We start from the raw sequence: 15671 nt of genomic DNA, 5'->3' as shown, positions 1-15671 counted from the left end.
GAGAGAGAGAGAGAGAGAGAGAGAGAGAGAGAGAGAGAGAGAGAGAGCTCCTAAACTTCAACAGAGCGCAACAGTATGATAGTTTTCGTTTGTATCAGTGATTATGTAAAATATTTTGTAGATATTTGTCGACCATTTCTTTACGTACCTACATTGTGAAAGTCCAAAATAATACGAAAACCGTGTGACTTATGTATTTTTTATCTGTTGTATACTTTTTAAGTACTAGGCTCTGTCGTCCGTGTAGGTTTAAGTCGTAAGTACAATTATTAAACTTTAGGCATAAAATATGGATGAGAACAAAAGAGTATATATAAAGAAGTAATTCATTAGTCTTGAAATGTAGGGCGCGCTACGCTTAGATTCAGCTATGTCTGAACTGCCTAGATTCTCGCTTTTGCATTCGACAAATAATCTACTGTCACGAAGGTGGGCGGTGCGATTCTTATAAGCGGTGTATGGTATTGTGCAACGGTAAATCGAAGCTTTACGTGCAACGATCTACAATACAGTATCATATATTGGAGCAAGATTCGATAATTCAAGATATGTGTCTTTTATAATTCTTTCATCAATGCAAGTTTACGATAATTGCTTGCACCATTGGTAGTATTGGTACATACGAGTACACAATACATATTTTACTACATTTCCAAATATTTGTTGAATATCCTGAGTAGACCGTGAGAAATTGATCAATCGCAATTGAATGTGAGAAGAATAATAGACTATGATTGGTCAATTTCTTACGGCTCTCAAGACTTTAAAAGCTTAGGTAATAACTTATTGCAGAAAGCCCCCGTTAAAGTGAGCAGTAATCTATTTGTTTTATTTTATCACGTAAAAATGGACAAAAAGAAACGATGATAAGTTGAAATATCACGTTGCAGTATCACGCAGTCTGCGGATAGCTCGGGTAAGCGCAAGGGTGAAAGGGTGACCTAGTGGCCGAGCTCGCGCGAGAAACTCCAAGACCTTCTAACACGCGAGGGCTCGTTCGATCTACGCGCGAGGATGGATGAATTCCTCGACGGTTTAGGCCGTATCACCACCGAGGATGGGGTCGACTTGGTCATATCTAGTAGCTTGCTGTTCGATCGATTCGCGAATGAAGCGAAGCGCACCGCAACATTCATTTCCGTACTCGTACATCCGAACGGAAATGAGCCTACGCCACATGGGATAGCCGCTAATCTAAGGATTTATTGTAACCAATTATTAACCATTTTCTCGATTAGTTTAACAAAGATCCATCGCGAAAATTTTCCCTCGTGAGTTGTAAATTCGTAATCTCGATATTTTGAGCGATCGTGAACGACAACCTCGACGATATCTAATCTTCGAGAATGTACCCGATACGAAGTCTTTTATAAAATTTCAGTCAAGTGTCATCGTGTACAAAAATCTATACTAAAGATCTACTAAAGTGTAAATAATTAAAAAGCCAAACTAAAAAGTTATCGATGATTCACAATGTCGCGATGTTCGTATTCTAGCGGATTCAAAAAGCAAATATTGAAACGGTTTGGAATGAATAAATGATCGAAAGTTGGGTCTAACGGCATGTGTTTTAGTTCATTGCTCTTTGGTATCTAGAGATTCTGGTGCTCCGTAATTTGGCGTGCGAGTTTGCGGAGTTTGCGACCGTAATGACTCATTCGCTAACCATAGTGATGTCAGGTAATTACAGATGATGATTACTATCGTGTTGAGATTCGAATTCAATCGAATTCCTAGAATCTCAAGTATCCTCGAAGGAGTGAACGCAAGGAAAGATATAAGAGAGATCGATGACTCATAAAATACACTAGTATAAGCATTGAAGTAATTCTACATGCTCATTTGCGATCAATAATGGCGCTATCAGAATTTTTTCGAGGCGAAACGCCTTGGTTTCGCGCGTGACGAGTGACACATGCTATTTATATCGGGCGTATATCGGATCATATCGTCATATGGATGTCATCAATCCGGAGCAAAATTTTGTCCGAATAATAATTTATTTGATTATACAATTATCTGAATTTTTTTCTTAGATAATTTTTGTATATTATTTATATATACAAAATAATGTCATCCCACATTACTTATATCATGATTATTTTCCTACGAAAATAACAAATACTTAAATTCTATTGTATTTTGATCGCAAATGTGTTATTCTTCAATAATGTATATGTGTGTGTACATACATATGTTAATATATGTGTATAAACACATACACATATATGATATATATGTCAGGATGTCCTCGTACAAGTGGTCATTCTTTTTTATCTCGTAAAGTAAACTAACAGACAGACTTAATAGCGAATTAAACTGTTCTAACTAAACTCTGTTATAGGCACAGTGATCAGAAAAATTATGTTTTGTTAGAGAACTGTCGCTACAACTTTTATTATATCGAACTATTTACTTTATATATATATATATATTGTACAAATACATTACTCAACAAAATTAAAGGATCCCTTGTTTCACCCTGCAAAAATAGGCAAATTTCGAGATACAACTTCGTCAAAAATTATCGTATGGAGATTTTTAAAAAAGCATTTTAAAGCTTGAAATCTTTACTTTTAAAGTAGGTTTTTTTAAGTACAGGTCTGAAAAGTAGAGATTTCAAGCTTTAAAATGCTTTTTTAAAAATCTCGATACGATGATTTTTGACTAAGTTATTCTATCTCAAAATTTGCTTATTTTGCAGGGTGGAACAAGTGATCCTTTAATTTTGTTGAGTAGTGTATTATGTTAGTAGTGTATTATCCTTCCGCGTTCTCTAATAATGGATAATTTTTCTAAGTGATCATTGTACTTATAATAGAGTTTAGCTATACAACTACTTAATTTGATATCATATTTATTAGATCAATTTCTGTTAGTTTACGAGATAAAAAAGGTGGTTATTTATACGGAGACACCCTGTATATAATATACATAAATATATATATATATATATGTATATATAATACTTGAGGAAAATTGATAAAGAAAGAAGAGGAGATAGAACCACTGCGAAAATATGTTGCGCAAAATATAATATGTACATTTATGGCTTTTTTTTTTTTACTCTAAATTCTTTGGAGTAAAATCTCACTTTAATGCGTCGTCTACAATGAGCAGTAGCAATTGTGGATTGATGAGTAGGCGTAGAAATAAACAAATCATAGTCGAATTTGAGAAAGATAATTAATTATGATTGGTCGATTTCTATGCCTATTCCTTAATCCATTACTGCTACTGCTCATTGTAGACGACGCAAAAAGAGTAAAAATTGAGTCGGTTTTGAAAAAGAGTGGCTCGATCTTCCATCTTTAAGATTTTTCACTCCACAAAATGAAATTCATTCTAAAAATGTTAGAGAATAATTTTTATAGAAACAGGTTTTTAATTCTTTAATTTTTTGACGAAAAAATAGAGAGAATAAAATATTCGTGTTTCTGATAAAAACTAAATTATGTCAAAGACTGATATTCATAATCGATTTTTATCCATAAGACCGTCTTAATACAGTTATAACATGTCATAAGTCAATTACAGAGTCATAGTAGCATCTGAAGATATTATTTAAGACAATCTTAAATATCAAGAATCAATTATGAATATCGGTTTTAGACCTATCTTTTCTTTTCATTTAATTTTCTAGTAGAGTTTAATTAACTAGAATTTTTCGCTGTATTTCTGAACTGCAACTTGATTGGAGAAAAAATTAACGAAAAAAGCAAGTATTTGATATACACATTATACAGAGATGCTCGATGAAAATCCTATCTGTTTCCTTCTTTGATCGATCGTTAAGCTTATAACGGGTCATAAATAACTCGATTTCACGACCTACGATGTAGACAGATCGCGCGATCATCGTATCATCGCGACGTCGGTATCCCTGACGTCCCTGACTTTGAATTCGTTGTTGATCTATACTAGTCAGCCATACCCCTTTCAATTTTTTAACAGAAAGAAATCAAGGACGTGCGCGATCGATAATCTAAAAAAAACATGAAAGAGTAGCGGGCGTTCGCACGCTTAAGTTTACTTAAGCGACGAGCAGTAGGAATGTGATTAGGTACATCGTCAAACAATCGATACTGACGTACGTTTAATCATCGAATGTTACTTGATGTACGCTTGTATAACGCAATTTCCATTTATGTCGCAATATTTTTTGAAGGGTACTTTCACACTCAAATACAAGAGTGGTGTCGAAAATTCTTTTACCTATTTTCTTACGAGCGACAACGAAAAACAGAATGATATATAATAAAAATTATAAACACAAAATAATATTAATAAGAAAAGAAATTGTAGAAAATGTATATAGAGTCTCAATTATCAACATATTGCAGGCGTACATCATACTCGATACGCGCAACCGAATTTTTTATATAATATTATATGTAGATTGATTTTGCCATTTAAAGCAAAGATTAAACTGTCTTAAATTTCTCGGCAACGCATCAAGTTTACATAATCGTAAGGCTTTGCAGGCAAGAATGACGGATTATCTAATAGAAAAGTGAAAGATTGCGTGAACCTGCTTTCTTCTCTTCTCATCAAGACTCATTCTGTACTGACATAGATTGTTCAACAGTACAAAGTCCAGACGATATCTGGAAACGTAGAAACTTATGCCGATTTCTGTCGAAGCTGCATTCGGTTTGAACATTCCATCTTTATCGTTCATTTATACCTATATACACACGGAAACTGAATGTATAAACAGCCCGAATGATTCATTCGATCGCTTTTCGTTGATCTAATACTGCAATGTACAATAAATGTCTGTAATTATAACAAATACAGTTTATTCTCTCATTATCTCCACTATAAAGATGATACCGAGTTTTTCTGGTAGCACCGTTCGCGCATCGTTACTGAACGATCCTGACCTCTGCGAAAGTGGGGTCATTAAACTACTGAAATCTCAAGATATCAGTTTGATCGTACGTTTTTATAAAGCTTGCTTGAATCATTTTTTTATCGCATATCTCTTTGCCAGCCTTTCTCTTTTCAGGAACTGATTGTGAATAGAAAATAAGAGCATAGTCTCTCTTGAAGCAATCGAGATAGCGCACTATCGTTATCACACATATGACTTGCATGCCATATGACACGACTAAGCACATTAGATACTCTTTAAATGCTTTGAACTGAAATTTTATTCTAAAGAGTGAAAATTGAGCCAGTCTTGAAAAAGAATGACTCAATCTTTTCAATCTTTAAAAGTACTCTTTGAAATCTTTGGAGTGGAATCTAATTCTAAAGAATGAAATCTTAAATATTAACAATTGACTCACTTTTTTTTAATACTGGTTCAATTGTATTTTTTATCACACTTTATAATTAGATTCTACTCCAAAACTTTTAGAGTGTAAGCTTTAACTCTTCAGAGTGACAATCCACTTAAAAAATTTTAGAGAATGCGTCAACAATAAAGCATAGAATAGATTATTAATTTCTGTTACAGCTAACAATGTCACCAGTAAACTCGTAATATTCGAAGCAACGTAAGAGGAACGAAAGAAGAGGAAGAGATAAATGACAGAGAGATGGCGTCCACCAGTGGGCACAAGAGAAATGGCTCCAGCTCGAGCATGTTTGCGCACAGACGTACCGAATCGGGGGGTGGTTTTGTTGGTTACAAGCGACCTGAGAGCGGTCACAAACGTGCCGAGAGTATATCTAGTGCCTTCGGCCACAAACGATCCGAGAGTGGCCACAAGAGGAACGAGAGCAGCGGCGGTTTCGGGCACAAGAGGTCCGAATCAGGCAGCAATTATCACCCTGGACACCGGCGTAACGAAAGTATGTACGCGATGACAGGCCTTTACGCGGAAAGCGTCGGCACTGGTGCCGATGATATTGCGGATCCACTACAAGCGACCTCCGGTAGACTGACCCATGACACCGTCATAAGGTGTCATAGCAGAAATCCAAGTTCCGGCCTTGTGGATCATAGGTAAATGAACTACGGCTCTGTCAGATTTAAAAAAAGAATAATGATGTGACTCCGTCTACAGACGGCCACCTTGTTCATCTCTCACACTCTTTATGTTTATTCTTTTCTTTACGAAGAGAACGAAGCTTCTATTTTTTTCTTTTTTTTGATAAATAACTCACTCAATGTTATATCGTTTTCATTGTAATTATTCACAAATAGTTTCTTTACACGTGAAGGAAAATGTATATCGTTTTGTCTCACAAGTCTATCGTTTCGAGTCGATTATTTTTGACACTGCACTTTGATGCCAATATTCGCTCGTGCGAAATGTATTTTTGCATTTGCCTCAATAAAGCCTCGCTGAAGTGGCATAGCTGCAAATGTGACTAAATCACAACTATAAGAACGTGAAAGACAACGAAAGTAGAAGTAGAAGTAGAAAGTGAGAGCACGTATGATGACCATGACACATTTTGCGTCAAATAGAGTTAAACGTCGCTTCACCTTTTTTCCTAATTTATCTCAGCATTCTTTTCGTTACTCCATTATTCGCTTTACATTGAATTTCGTCGGAGAAAGTATTTGAAAGCTTGTTTAACAAGTATGACGAAAATTTACACGTATTATATAGTCATTGAATAATGACATACCCTTGGCATATTTATACTTTTAACGCCTAAAAAATATTACAAGTGTCGCCGAGAGAGTACATTATTCTGTACAACTTAGAAGAAATGACGTTTTAATTGTTTTGGTGCATATAGCTTAATTTTACTGTGTCAGTTAGTATTGCAATCCGTATTTGTATACCCCACATATACAGCACAATGCTTTGTTTATATTCATGCTTTGTTTTTCTTGTTCCTATTATTTTTCAGAGATTTTATCATCAAATGTCACAGCAGAAATCCCAGCGCTTCTATGGTGGACAGGTAAAGTTGATATTGTTGTTCACTGTTATATATACGTATATGTGTATTTGTTGTAATTATTATTGCTGTTTTCACTTTACACACAATATATTTGTATTTCAAAGAAATTGGCAGTTATATCATATATATATATATATATTAAACATAAGAAAAGCTATACTCTTTTTTTTTATAGTGCGGTCAATGCGATCATCATTTGCATGTGGATCGCATTATAACATATTCATCTTCTTTCTTCTGATTTAGCTTTTTTTTCGGAACTTAATTTTTATCTTTCGGAACTATGATATTCGTTGTTTTATTTTTACTTTGAGACGTTCATTGTTTGATCTCCTTGAGTATTCAGGGCAGAGAAGGAGAGGGCACAAACTCCGCCGTTTAATCCGGATTCCAAGGACTGTGGGATTCTGAGTTGTAGGCCAGCCTTCATTCAAAGATTTGCCGGAATAAAGGTACGTTATAAAATCTTGTACAGGTGCCCCGGCCCCACTCTGTTATGCTATACACGCGCGCGCGCGCGGGCACACACACACACACACACACACACACACACGCACACACACACACACACACACACACACACACACACACACACAAAATGATATACATGTATATATAATATACAAAGTGTCCTAAAACTGACAATAAATATTTTAAAGACAAATTCTTTATAATATTTATCGTCAATTTTAATACCCCCCTGTATATAATCACACGCGCTTAAGAGTAATTATTAGTGAAATCTCAAAGAAATATTCACTTTAGAGGAAGATCAAATGGTATTGAATAGCAGCTGGTCTCGGACAAAGATTGTTTAAAATTTTAGATGCTTATGCTAGCATTTGTAAGCATTAGCAAGTCTACGTGAAAACCAGAATCTCTCAATATTGAGAATAAAGGCAATGTTGAGTTTTTTGTATTTTTTTATGTAGCTGTTGTTTATGCTAGTACAGAGTTAACTTCACCAATCAGTTACATTATTAAATGTAAATCGATTTTTACTTTAGGTCCATTAATATAAACAGCATCTGTCATTCTTTAAATTGTGTTTAAAAGATTTTTTTTCTTATTATTCGAATAGTATTGGACAATGAAGTAACGAGTAGTATCGGAGACATGAGATTTGACTGTATTTTGTTCTAGATGAATATGGGGAAGATAGGAGGCAATATGAAAAAGAGAGCGTGATATTAATTGTTAAGAAACAAAAAAAAATAACAAAACAAACGAGTGATATTCTATATTCCGAAAAGAACGTTATATAAACATGTTTTTTTAAATAAACATGTTTTTCACTATTATCTACGCAGAGCTTTAATAACTTTTAATCCATCTCCTAATGTACTTTTTGGAACAGAATATTGCTCATTTGTCTTTGATATTGTTATTTTCTTATTTCTTATTTTCTTAACAGTTTATGTTCTTTTCTTCGCATTTGCCTCGTAATCTTTTCTATATTTATCTAAAACGAAATATAGAATCCAGTCTCGTTGACTACTTAGGCTATTGGATTTTTAGTACCATCTGTCATTTCATTATCCGATACCATCTGAATGAATTAAATAAAACAAATTAACAAAACGAAAAAACAACATCTGAAACAAGCAGCTTTAAAATAAGAAAGATTTTTTGTTCACCCTACAATTTTGAAACCCATAATTTAAAAAAAAAATACTATGTTTATAGTAGTTATTTATATTAAAATTAAAAACAAAAATTGATTTACATTTAATGACTGGTTGGTGAGATTAAGCTCCATACATAAACAACAGTTAAATAAGAAATACACAATATTTTAAAAACGCTACCTTTATTCTCAACATGGAGAGATCTTGCCTTGTGCAGGTGGACCTGCCAGTGGCTTGCAAATACTGCTGTACACACCTAAAATTTTAAACATCCTTACCTGATACCAGCCACTGCTCGATATCATCCAACCTTTTGCGTTTATAAGTGAGAATTGTAATTTTTTAAATTCTAAAATCTTTTAAGAGTTATTGAAACGTATAATATAAAATTAAATTATAATAAATCTACTCACGTAGAAACTGTACTAAAAAATATACGTGATTATTTCAGGTGTTCGTATTTCTCCTGTCGTTCCTTGTTACGTTGCAACAAGCACTTAGCTCAGGTTACATCAATTCTGTGATAACAACCATAGAGAAGAGGTTTGAGATCCCGTCCAGTCTTTCTGGCCTCATTGCAAGTTCTTATGAAATTGGCAATGTTATCACTGTCATTTTTGTCAGTTATCTCGGCAGTCGCAGACACATACCCGTGTGGATAGCGATAGGTACAATCTTTGTTTTATTTCAAAGCTAATCTATTGTTTATAATTCATATACGGTTTTTATGCTGGACGGTCTGTGCTGGCTAATTCTACATATTTATTTTATTGGATCATGTATCTTATGATTTAGGTGCAGTGATAATGGGACTGGGATCGATGATCTTTATGGTGCCACATTTCACAGCAGAACCCAACTTGACGACAACTGCGAATCATTCCAGTTCAGATAATATCTGTCGCGGAGTATCCTTACGCGAACAAGATATGGGTTTGGGTAAGCATCCATTATTTCAGCTGTTTTTGCGAAATTTAATTCCAATTAATAATAAATTTAATTCCAATTAATAATAAATTTTAATATATAAAAGAAACATTAAAAAAGAGGAAAATTGAATATTTGTCAACTTAAAAATTTGTCTACAGGTCGGCTTTCATCAGGGTTATCTTCACCTCCTTTAGCACCACACAACAATTTAAGAGGTGACAATTGTATACAGGGATCTCCATCGACAGCCGGACCTGTCATGTTATTTGTACTTGCTCAGTTACTACTAGGATGTGGTGGCTCTCCTTTATTTACTCTTGGTACTACTTACATAGACGATCACGTGAGACCAGAAAGTGCATCTTTATATATTGGCAAGTATTTCATTTATTATGTTAAATGTCATAAAACACATATGAAGAAATAGTTATTCAAGATTTTTATTTTATTTCTTCAGGTTGTATGTATAGTATGGCGGCCTTTGGACCAGTTTTAGGTTTTCTTCTTGGAGCGTATCTTTTATCCTTTCACATGGATTCATTCTCTGCAACGATTATAAGCATTGGTAAGAAAAAGTGTTCAATATTTTATTGTATTGTTTTGTTGTATAATTTTTGTTAAATTTATATAAATTTACAATATCATTTAATTGAAACAGATCCTGGAGATCATAGATGGGTCGGTATGTGGTGGGGCGGATTTCTACTTTGTGGGTTGCTCCTAATTCTAGTAGCAATACCCTTCTTCAGTTTTCCTAAAACTCTACAACGTGAAAAGGAAAAAATACGCATTATAGAAAAAAATAAATCGATTACACAGAAAGAAAAAGAGCATTCGAAAGAACCTAAGAAAGACACTATCAATGATAGCGGTTACGGCAAGGATGTTAAAGGTAAATTTTTGTTATCTCAATATTTAAAATAGCGTCTTATCGTTAAATTTGTAATAGATAATGTGGCACAGCACTAAATTACGGACTTTTAATATTACTTTTTCTTACAACAGATATTCCTCGAAGTATGTGGAGACTCGTTTGCAATCCAGTCTATGTTGTAACATGTTTAGGAGCATGCATGGAGTTGGTAATTGTGTCTGGTTTCGTAGTATTTTTGCCAAAATATCTTGAAACGCAATTCAGCTTAGGAAAAAGTCAAGCTAGCATCTTTACTGGTTCTGTCGCTATACCAGGCGCCTGTATTGGAATTTTTTTTGGCGGATGTATGCTCAAACGTTTAGAACTAAGGCCGAAGGGAGCAGTGCAATTTGTTCTTGTTTCAAATATAATTTGTCTGGTGTGTTATGGTCTGCTATTCTTCCTCGGCTGCGAGAACGTAAAAATGGCTGGGACCACTATTCCATATTTTAACAGTACTACAAAGGGTCCTGAACCCTTTCAAGTAAATCTCACTGCCGCATGCAACTTTGGTTGTGAATGTCGAATGACGGATGTGGAACCGGTTTGCGGAAATAATGGTTTAACTTATTTTAGTCCGTGTCATGCAGGTTGCACTGCCTTCAGTTCCAAATCAAATTTCACAAATTGCGCATGTAAGTCTTGTTATATTGATGCAATATTCTTGATATATATTATCTCTCAAAGAAAAGTGTACTAAAATTATTTTATGTTCTAGGTATACATGGCAATTTAACTGTGCTACCACCTGCTGCACCGGAATTTGCAGAGGTGACCGTCGTACCAGTAGCAACCGCAGGTCCTTGTACTTCGCCATGTAAAACTATATTTCCATTTCTAATTCTTTTGTTCTTTATGACATTTATTGTCGCTGTGACTCAAATGCCTTTACTCATGATAGTATTACGGTAAGCAAGCATTTTTATACCGTACATATACAATATTTATACCTATATGAATTGTACACATTAAATTAACTGTTAAATAGGTCCGTTTCTGAAGAAGAAAGATCTTTCGCTTTGGGTATGCAATTTGTAATTTTTCGACTATTTGGCTATATACCAGCACCAATACTATTTGGTAATTTGATTGATTCCACATGTTTGCTCTGGAAGAGCACCTGTGGAGAAAAGGGAGGCCGATGTTTACTTTACGACATTGAACAATTTAGATACAGGTTATATTATTAATATATATTATGTGTGTGTAAAATGCTTTTCTTTTTTATGTAAATAATTTTGTTGCATAACTATTTTAGATATGTCGGCCTATGTGCTGGGATAAAAATTTTAGCTTTGGCATTATTTTTGATTGATTGGTGGCTCGTAAGAAGGAGAAAACAATTAGAAGATCAACCACCATCTTTCACTGTCAATGAGTTTGTAGGATCAATTATCAGTTTAGATAAATGTGAGTAGTTGGAATAATTATATTTATATTATATTTGGACTGTGGAATGACAATGTTCGCTATTTATGTGTACATAGTATTCGAAGAGAAACCACATCAGAATTTAGGAGATGGTGATGCGACTCTGTTAAATTCTGAGGTTGCAACTCCATCCTCTATTTCGTCGCCTACAGAACCTACCAAGTCAACGAATCTCGAGGAAACAGGGTCTTCAAATCAAACGCAAGATTCATTGGAGACGACAAATCGCTCAAAACATATGGAACTTGAAGTTTCCGATACAAGGCAAGCGCCACTTGCTTTACAAGAACCAGATGTCGAGATCAAACTTTCAAGTGGTATGACAGAAAATCATAACCGCAATGTTTAATGTTTATTTTATATTAGAAACTGTAGAAATAAATATATCAAATTAGTCATATATAAATTTGTGACAAATTACATATACTCACTGGCTGAATTATATCCGAATATGTATATATATATACTCAGAGATTCACATATCCACACATGTACATACATTCTCTTTTAAAAGAAAATGAATTATGATGTCTATAAGAAGAAAATGATAATTTTCTATAATATTAGTACATACTAAAAAATGTAAAAATCATTGATTTTATTATTGATTCTATTATTCTTGATCTTTTTTTTCTTGTATGATACAGTGTGGTAATATGGGTACATAATTGTTATTTATTATTCAAGATAACTTGTCACAAATTTAATTATCTACTAAGTTGATTACCTTTCGGAAATATCACTAGAACGTAAATTTTTACAGCAATCATGTATGTCAATAAGTAGATACGTAATGCATAAATGTAGTTCATTTCAGATGTACAACCAGAGATTGTATTACTCATGGCACATTTAGATTTATACTGTTATTACGTATATATCATTAATGAGAATAGATAATGCAAGAATGATAAATATCTGCGAATATGCAACGCAGATAACGTTCTATCGTCCGAATGGAATCACGATAAAGTAAGCCTTGCGCTATTGCAAGAAGAGGCCAATATAACGACGAAATTGTAAATATGAAAATTCCTGCCTTAAGAAATACAAGACTAGACAAATGTATATTTAAAATTATAAACTAAGTATCACAGAATTTTAACGATCTATGTAATATCACTAATACAGAACAAAAAGTTACGATTTATTTTATAACTAAAAGAGATAGGTTTTTCGAAACAAATAGTCAATTTAATGTAGTAAGGTATTTATAAATGACGAAGATTATTATAGCAAATTGTGAGTAATCTCTATCGTTGAACAATATGTTGATTTGTGTATCTTTTATTTTTCTGTAAGTAGAAATTGCACATTGATAAGTTGCAAATGATCTCTTATCTCCTGTTGCTTTTTACACTTTTTGTTTTCAATTTAGTTAATCTATTCCTTAATTTTTCAATAGGAGATTCTTAGAAAGTATTTCAGGAAACTTATAAGTCACTATACGTATATATGTACATATATATATATATATACATATATGTATATATCCTACAGTGATATAAACAATGCTTCCAAGCAACGAAACGATATCTTTTGCATGCAGTGGCTCGGTAAATCAATCAAATAATTAATTTTAGTATTGTTTTATTTGAAACAAGTTTGGGCTTTTTATGCAAACAGCGCTCACTGTAAAGAATCTATTTGCTTTGTACCTGAAAGCCTCTCCTGAAGTATCAATTTCAGTGTAAAAAGAAATATAGAATTACTCAGGAATGAAAGGGGGTAGATGCAATTTTAATTTATAACTCGAAATAAAACATTTCAAAGAAATATATATTATTGTTAAATGAGATTATAGCATAGAAAAAAACGTAAACTTTGTTATATTACACTTAATTTCAGAAACATTTGAAAGAGTGCTGAGCCATAAATAAACTATATTAAAAAGAATTTATATACAATTACTTTTAGCGCATACGTTCGCTCGTCAATTGGGATACTTATCTATTCGTAGCTATGCGGTTCAGTAATAAGGGTACTAAATAGATTTATGCCTCTAGAAGAATAGTCTTAATTTCATATAGTTTTATCATATTTTTCCCCATTTGGCTCGCCATTGTCAATTTTTCAAATATAATACAATACGCTATATTTTAGAGGAATATTTCGAGATTAATGTATATTCTTCATCAAAGTTGACCGTTCGCACTAGTTTTGAGAGAACAGTATGATCTCTCTCTGTAACACATTGACATATTAACTAAATAATTATATATGTAATTATTTAGTACTATATATGTATATATATGTGTGTGTGTGTGTGTGTGTGTGTGTGTGTGTGTGTGTGTGTGTGTGTGTGTGTGTGTGTATACCTACTTTGTGATATAAACTTCTTCCGAACGGTAACCTTTGAAGAAGACCGTAGAGAATAATAACAAGTGCTGTGAATAGAGGGAAAATACACATGTTAAATCAAATTTAATTCAATTTACATACCGATAGGAAGAGCTGCGGATTAATGCCGGATCTGATTCCAAACGATTGTACTATAAGTAATTAATGATTTGTATTGAGTAAATAATCTCTTTGAAAGAGAAATGATCGCGTGTTACATTATAACGTAATGTTGTTCGCGAGGTTGCCATGATAAAGCGATATTTCTAATTTTTACGCGTACTGACGAAATAAGGAAGATGAGTAGCGTAATTAATTTCAAAGGCGATTTATCGATATGCATGTAATCTAATAATTTATACGTAGCTCACACACCTTTATAGACTTTCAACGACGTTACTTAATACTTTTGTAAGAATTTTTCCCCTACACACATTGTGTTTCCTTTTGAAATAATGTCGTGACATTGTTATTGTCGCGAATATAATTATTGGATTTTTAGCAGCATTTTCTTGATTTTTTATTATTCTTTTATCGATTTTAGCCTCACGATTAGCATTAGTTAAGGATTATTGTATTGTGTTGCTATAATTATCACTAATTATTAACACTGTTACTATCGATATTACCAGCTGTATTCATAGTTCGTTCTTATTTTAATACCGTCTTAAATAATGTCTTAAGATGTGTAATTCTATATGATGTGCTAATATGTGTAACTCTCTGATTGGTTCATAACATTTAAGACTGCACTTAAGACGATCTTAAATATAAGATCCTACTACGAATATTGTTATTATCATCTCTATTCCATTGATAATACAATTGGTACGATAATTTTCGCTCTAATAGTACATTTTTAACCAAAACGCTATGCTCGGTTCGATTCAATTTTTATTGCGCTCAATAAGATAATTGCATGTAACATTCCAGAGCTACAATAAGTGTAAAAGAAACTGTTTTAAAAAAAGGTGTACTTGCGCGCGCGTAAGTGTGTGTGTGTGTGTGTGTGTTGCAGCAAATTAATGATTGAGCGAGAATCTATAAAAAAAAAAGCAAGGAAGAACGGAACGATCGAGTATTCGTATAATATACATATATATAGAGATCATAATACATATATTTAAATGAAAAATTGTTATGTACATATATATGATTATTATAGTAATATAAGCTGCTTATAGACATAATGTATTTTTTGTAGGGACCATAAAATGTAAGCGGAATATATAATGTTATATACGAGTATTAACGAGTGATACAAATAATTAAATAATAATTGATTCTGTCACGTTTATGAAAGCAATATACGATCGATCGCACGATCCAGAAATAGTGAAAAACGAAGTAAAAGAAAGCTCGCGAGAGGAAATGTTATTATTTATGTTTCTCTTCGATGACTCACATCATTGATGATGATTATTAAGTGAAATAATGTGGCTTTCGTTAAATAAAACGATAAAGACGGCGCAAAATATGGTATAATAAATAGGTAATACAATAATTATTAATGATGCGGGGAAACATTAAAAATTTTAATCTATATAATTTTTTCTACT

The 15671-nt window shown here is 33.1% G+C and overlaps 1 protein-coding gene across 1 annotated transcript; it reads left to right on the top strand.

Annotated features, from left to right (window-relative positions):
- The first annotated feature begins 5546 nt into the window (after positions 1–5546).
- LOC108774349 (Organic anion transporting polypeptide 30B) lies at positions 5547–12139 on the top strand. Its single transcript, XM_018540440.1, has 13 exons — positions 5547–5956; positions 6817–6870; positions 7217–7322; positions 8950–9166; positions 9294–9437; positions 9587–9802; positions 9886–9993; positions 10087–10320; positions 10434–10976; positions 11060–11249; positions 11330–11518; positions 11600–11751; positions 11829–12139. Exons 1-13 carry the CDS (start codon positions 5547–5549, stop codon positions 12119–12121), a joined length of 2856 nt encoding a protein of 951 aa, XP_018395942.1. The 3' UTR covers positions 12122–12139.
- Positions 12140–15671: the final 3532 nt, after the last annotated feature.

This window comes from Cyphomyrmex costatus, unplaced genomic scaffold, assembly GCF_001594065.2.
Source record: "Cyphomyrmex costatus isolate MS0001 unplaced genomic scaffold, Ccosl1.0 scaffold245, whole genome shotgun sequence".
NCBI lineage: Eukaryota > Metazoa > Arthropoda > Insecta > Hymenoptera > Formicidae > Cyphomyrmex > Cyphomyrmex costatus.
The sequence above is the reverse complement of the archived record's forward strand: the minus strand, read 5'-3'. Positions and strand labels throughout refer to the sequence as shown.

Bases quoted from the DNA above. Each gene is read 5' to 3' on its own strand.
- LOC108774349 (XM_018540440.1), top strand. From the start codon at position 5,547: ATGGCGTCCACCAGTGGGCACAAGAGAAATGGCTCCAGCTCGAGCATG. The intron at 9,438-9,586 runs GTAAGCATCCAT...ATTTGTCTACAG, and splicing joins CGAACAAGATATGGGTTTGG to GTCGGCTTTCATCAGGGTTA. The intron at 9,994-10,086 runs GTAAGAAAAAGT...TAATTGAAACAG, and splicing joins TGCAACGATTATAAGCATTG to ATCCTGGAGATCATAGATGG.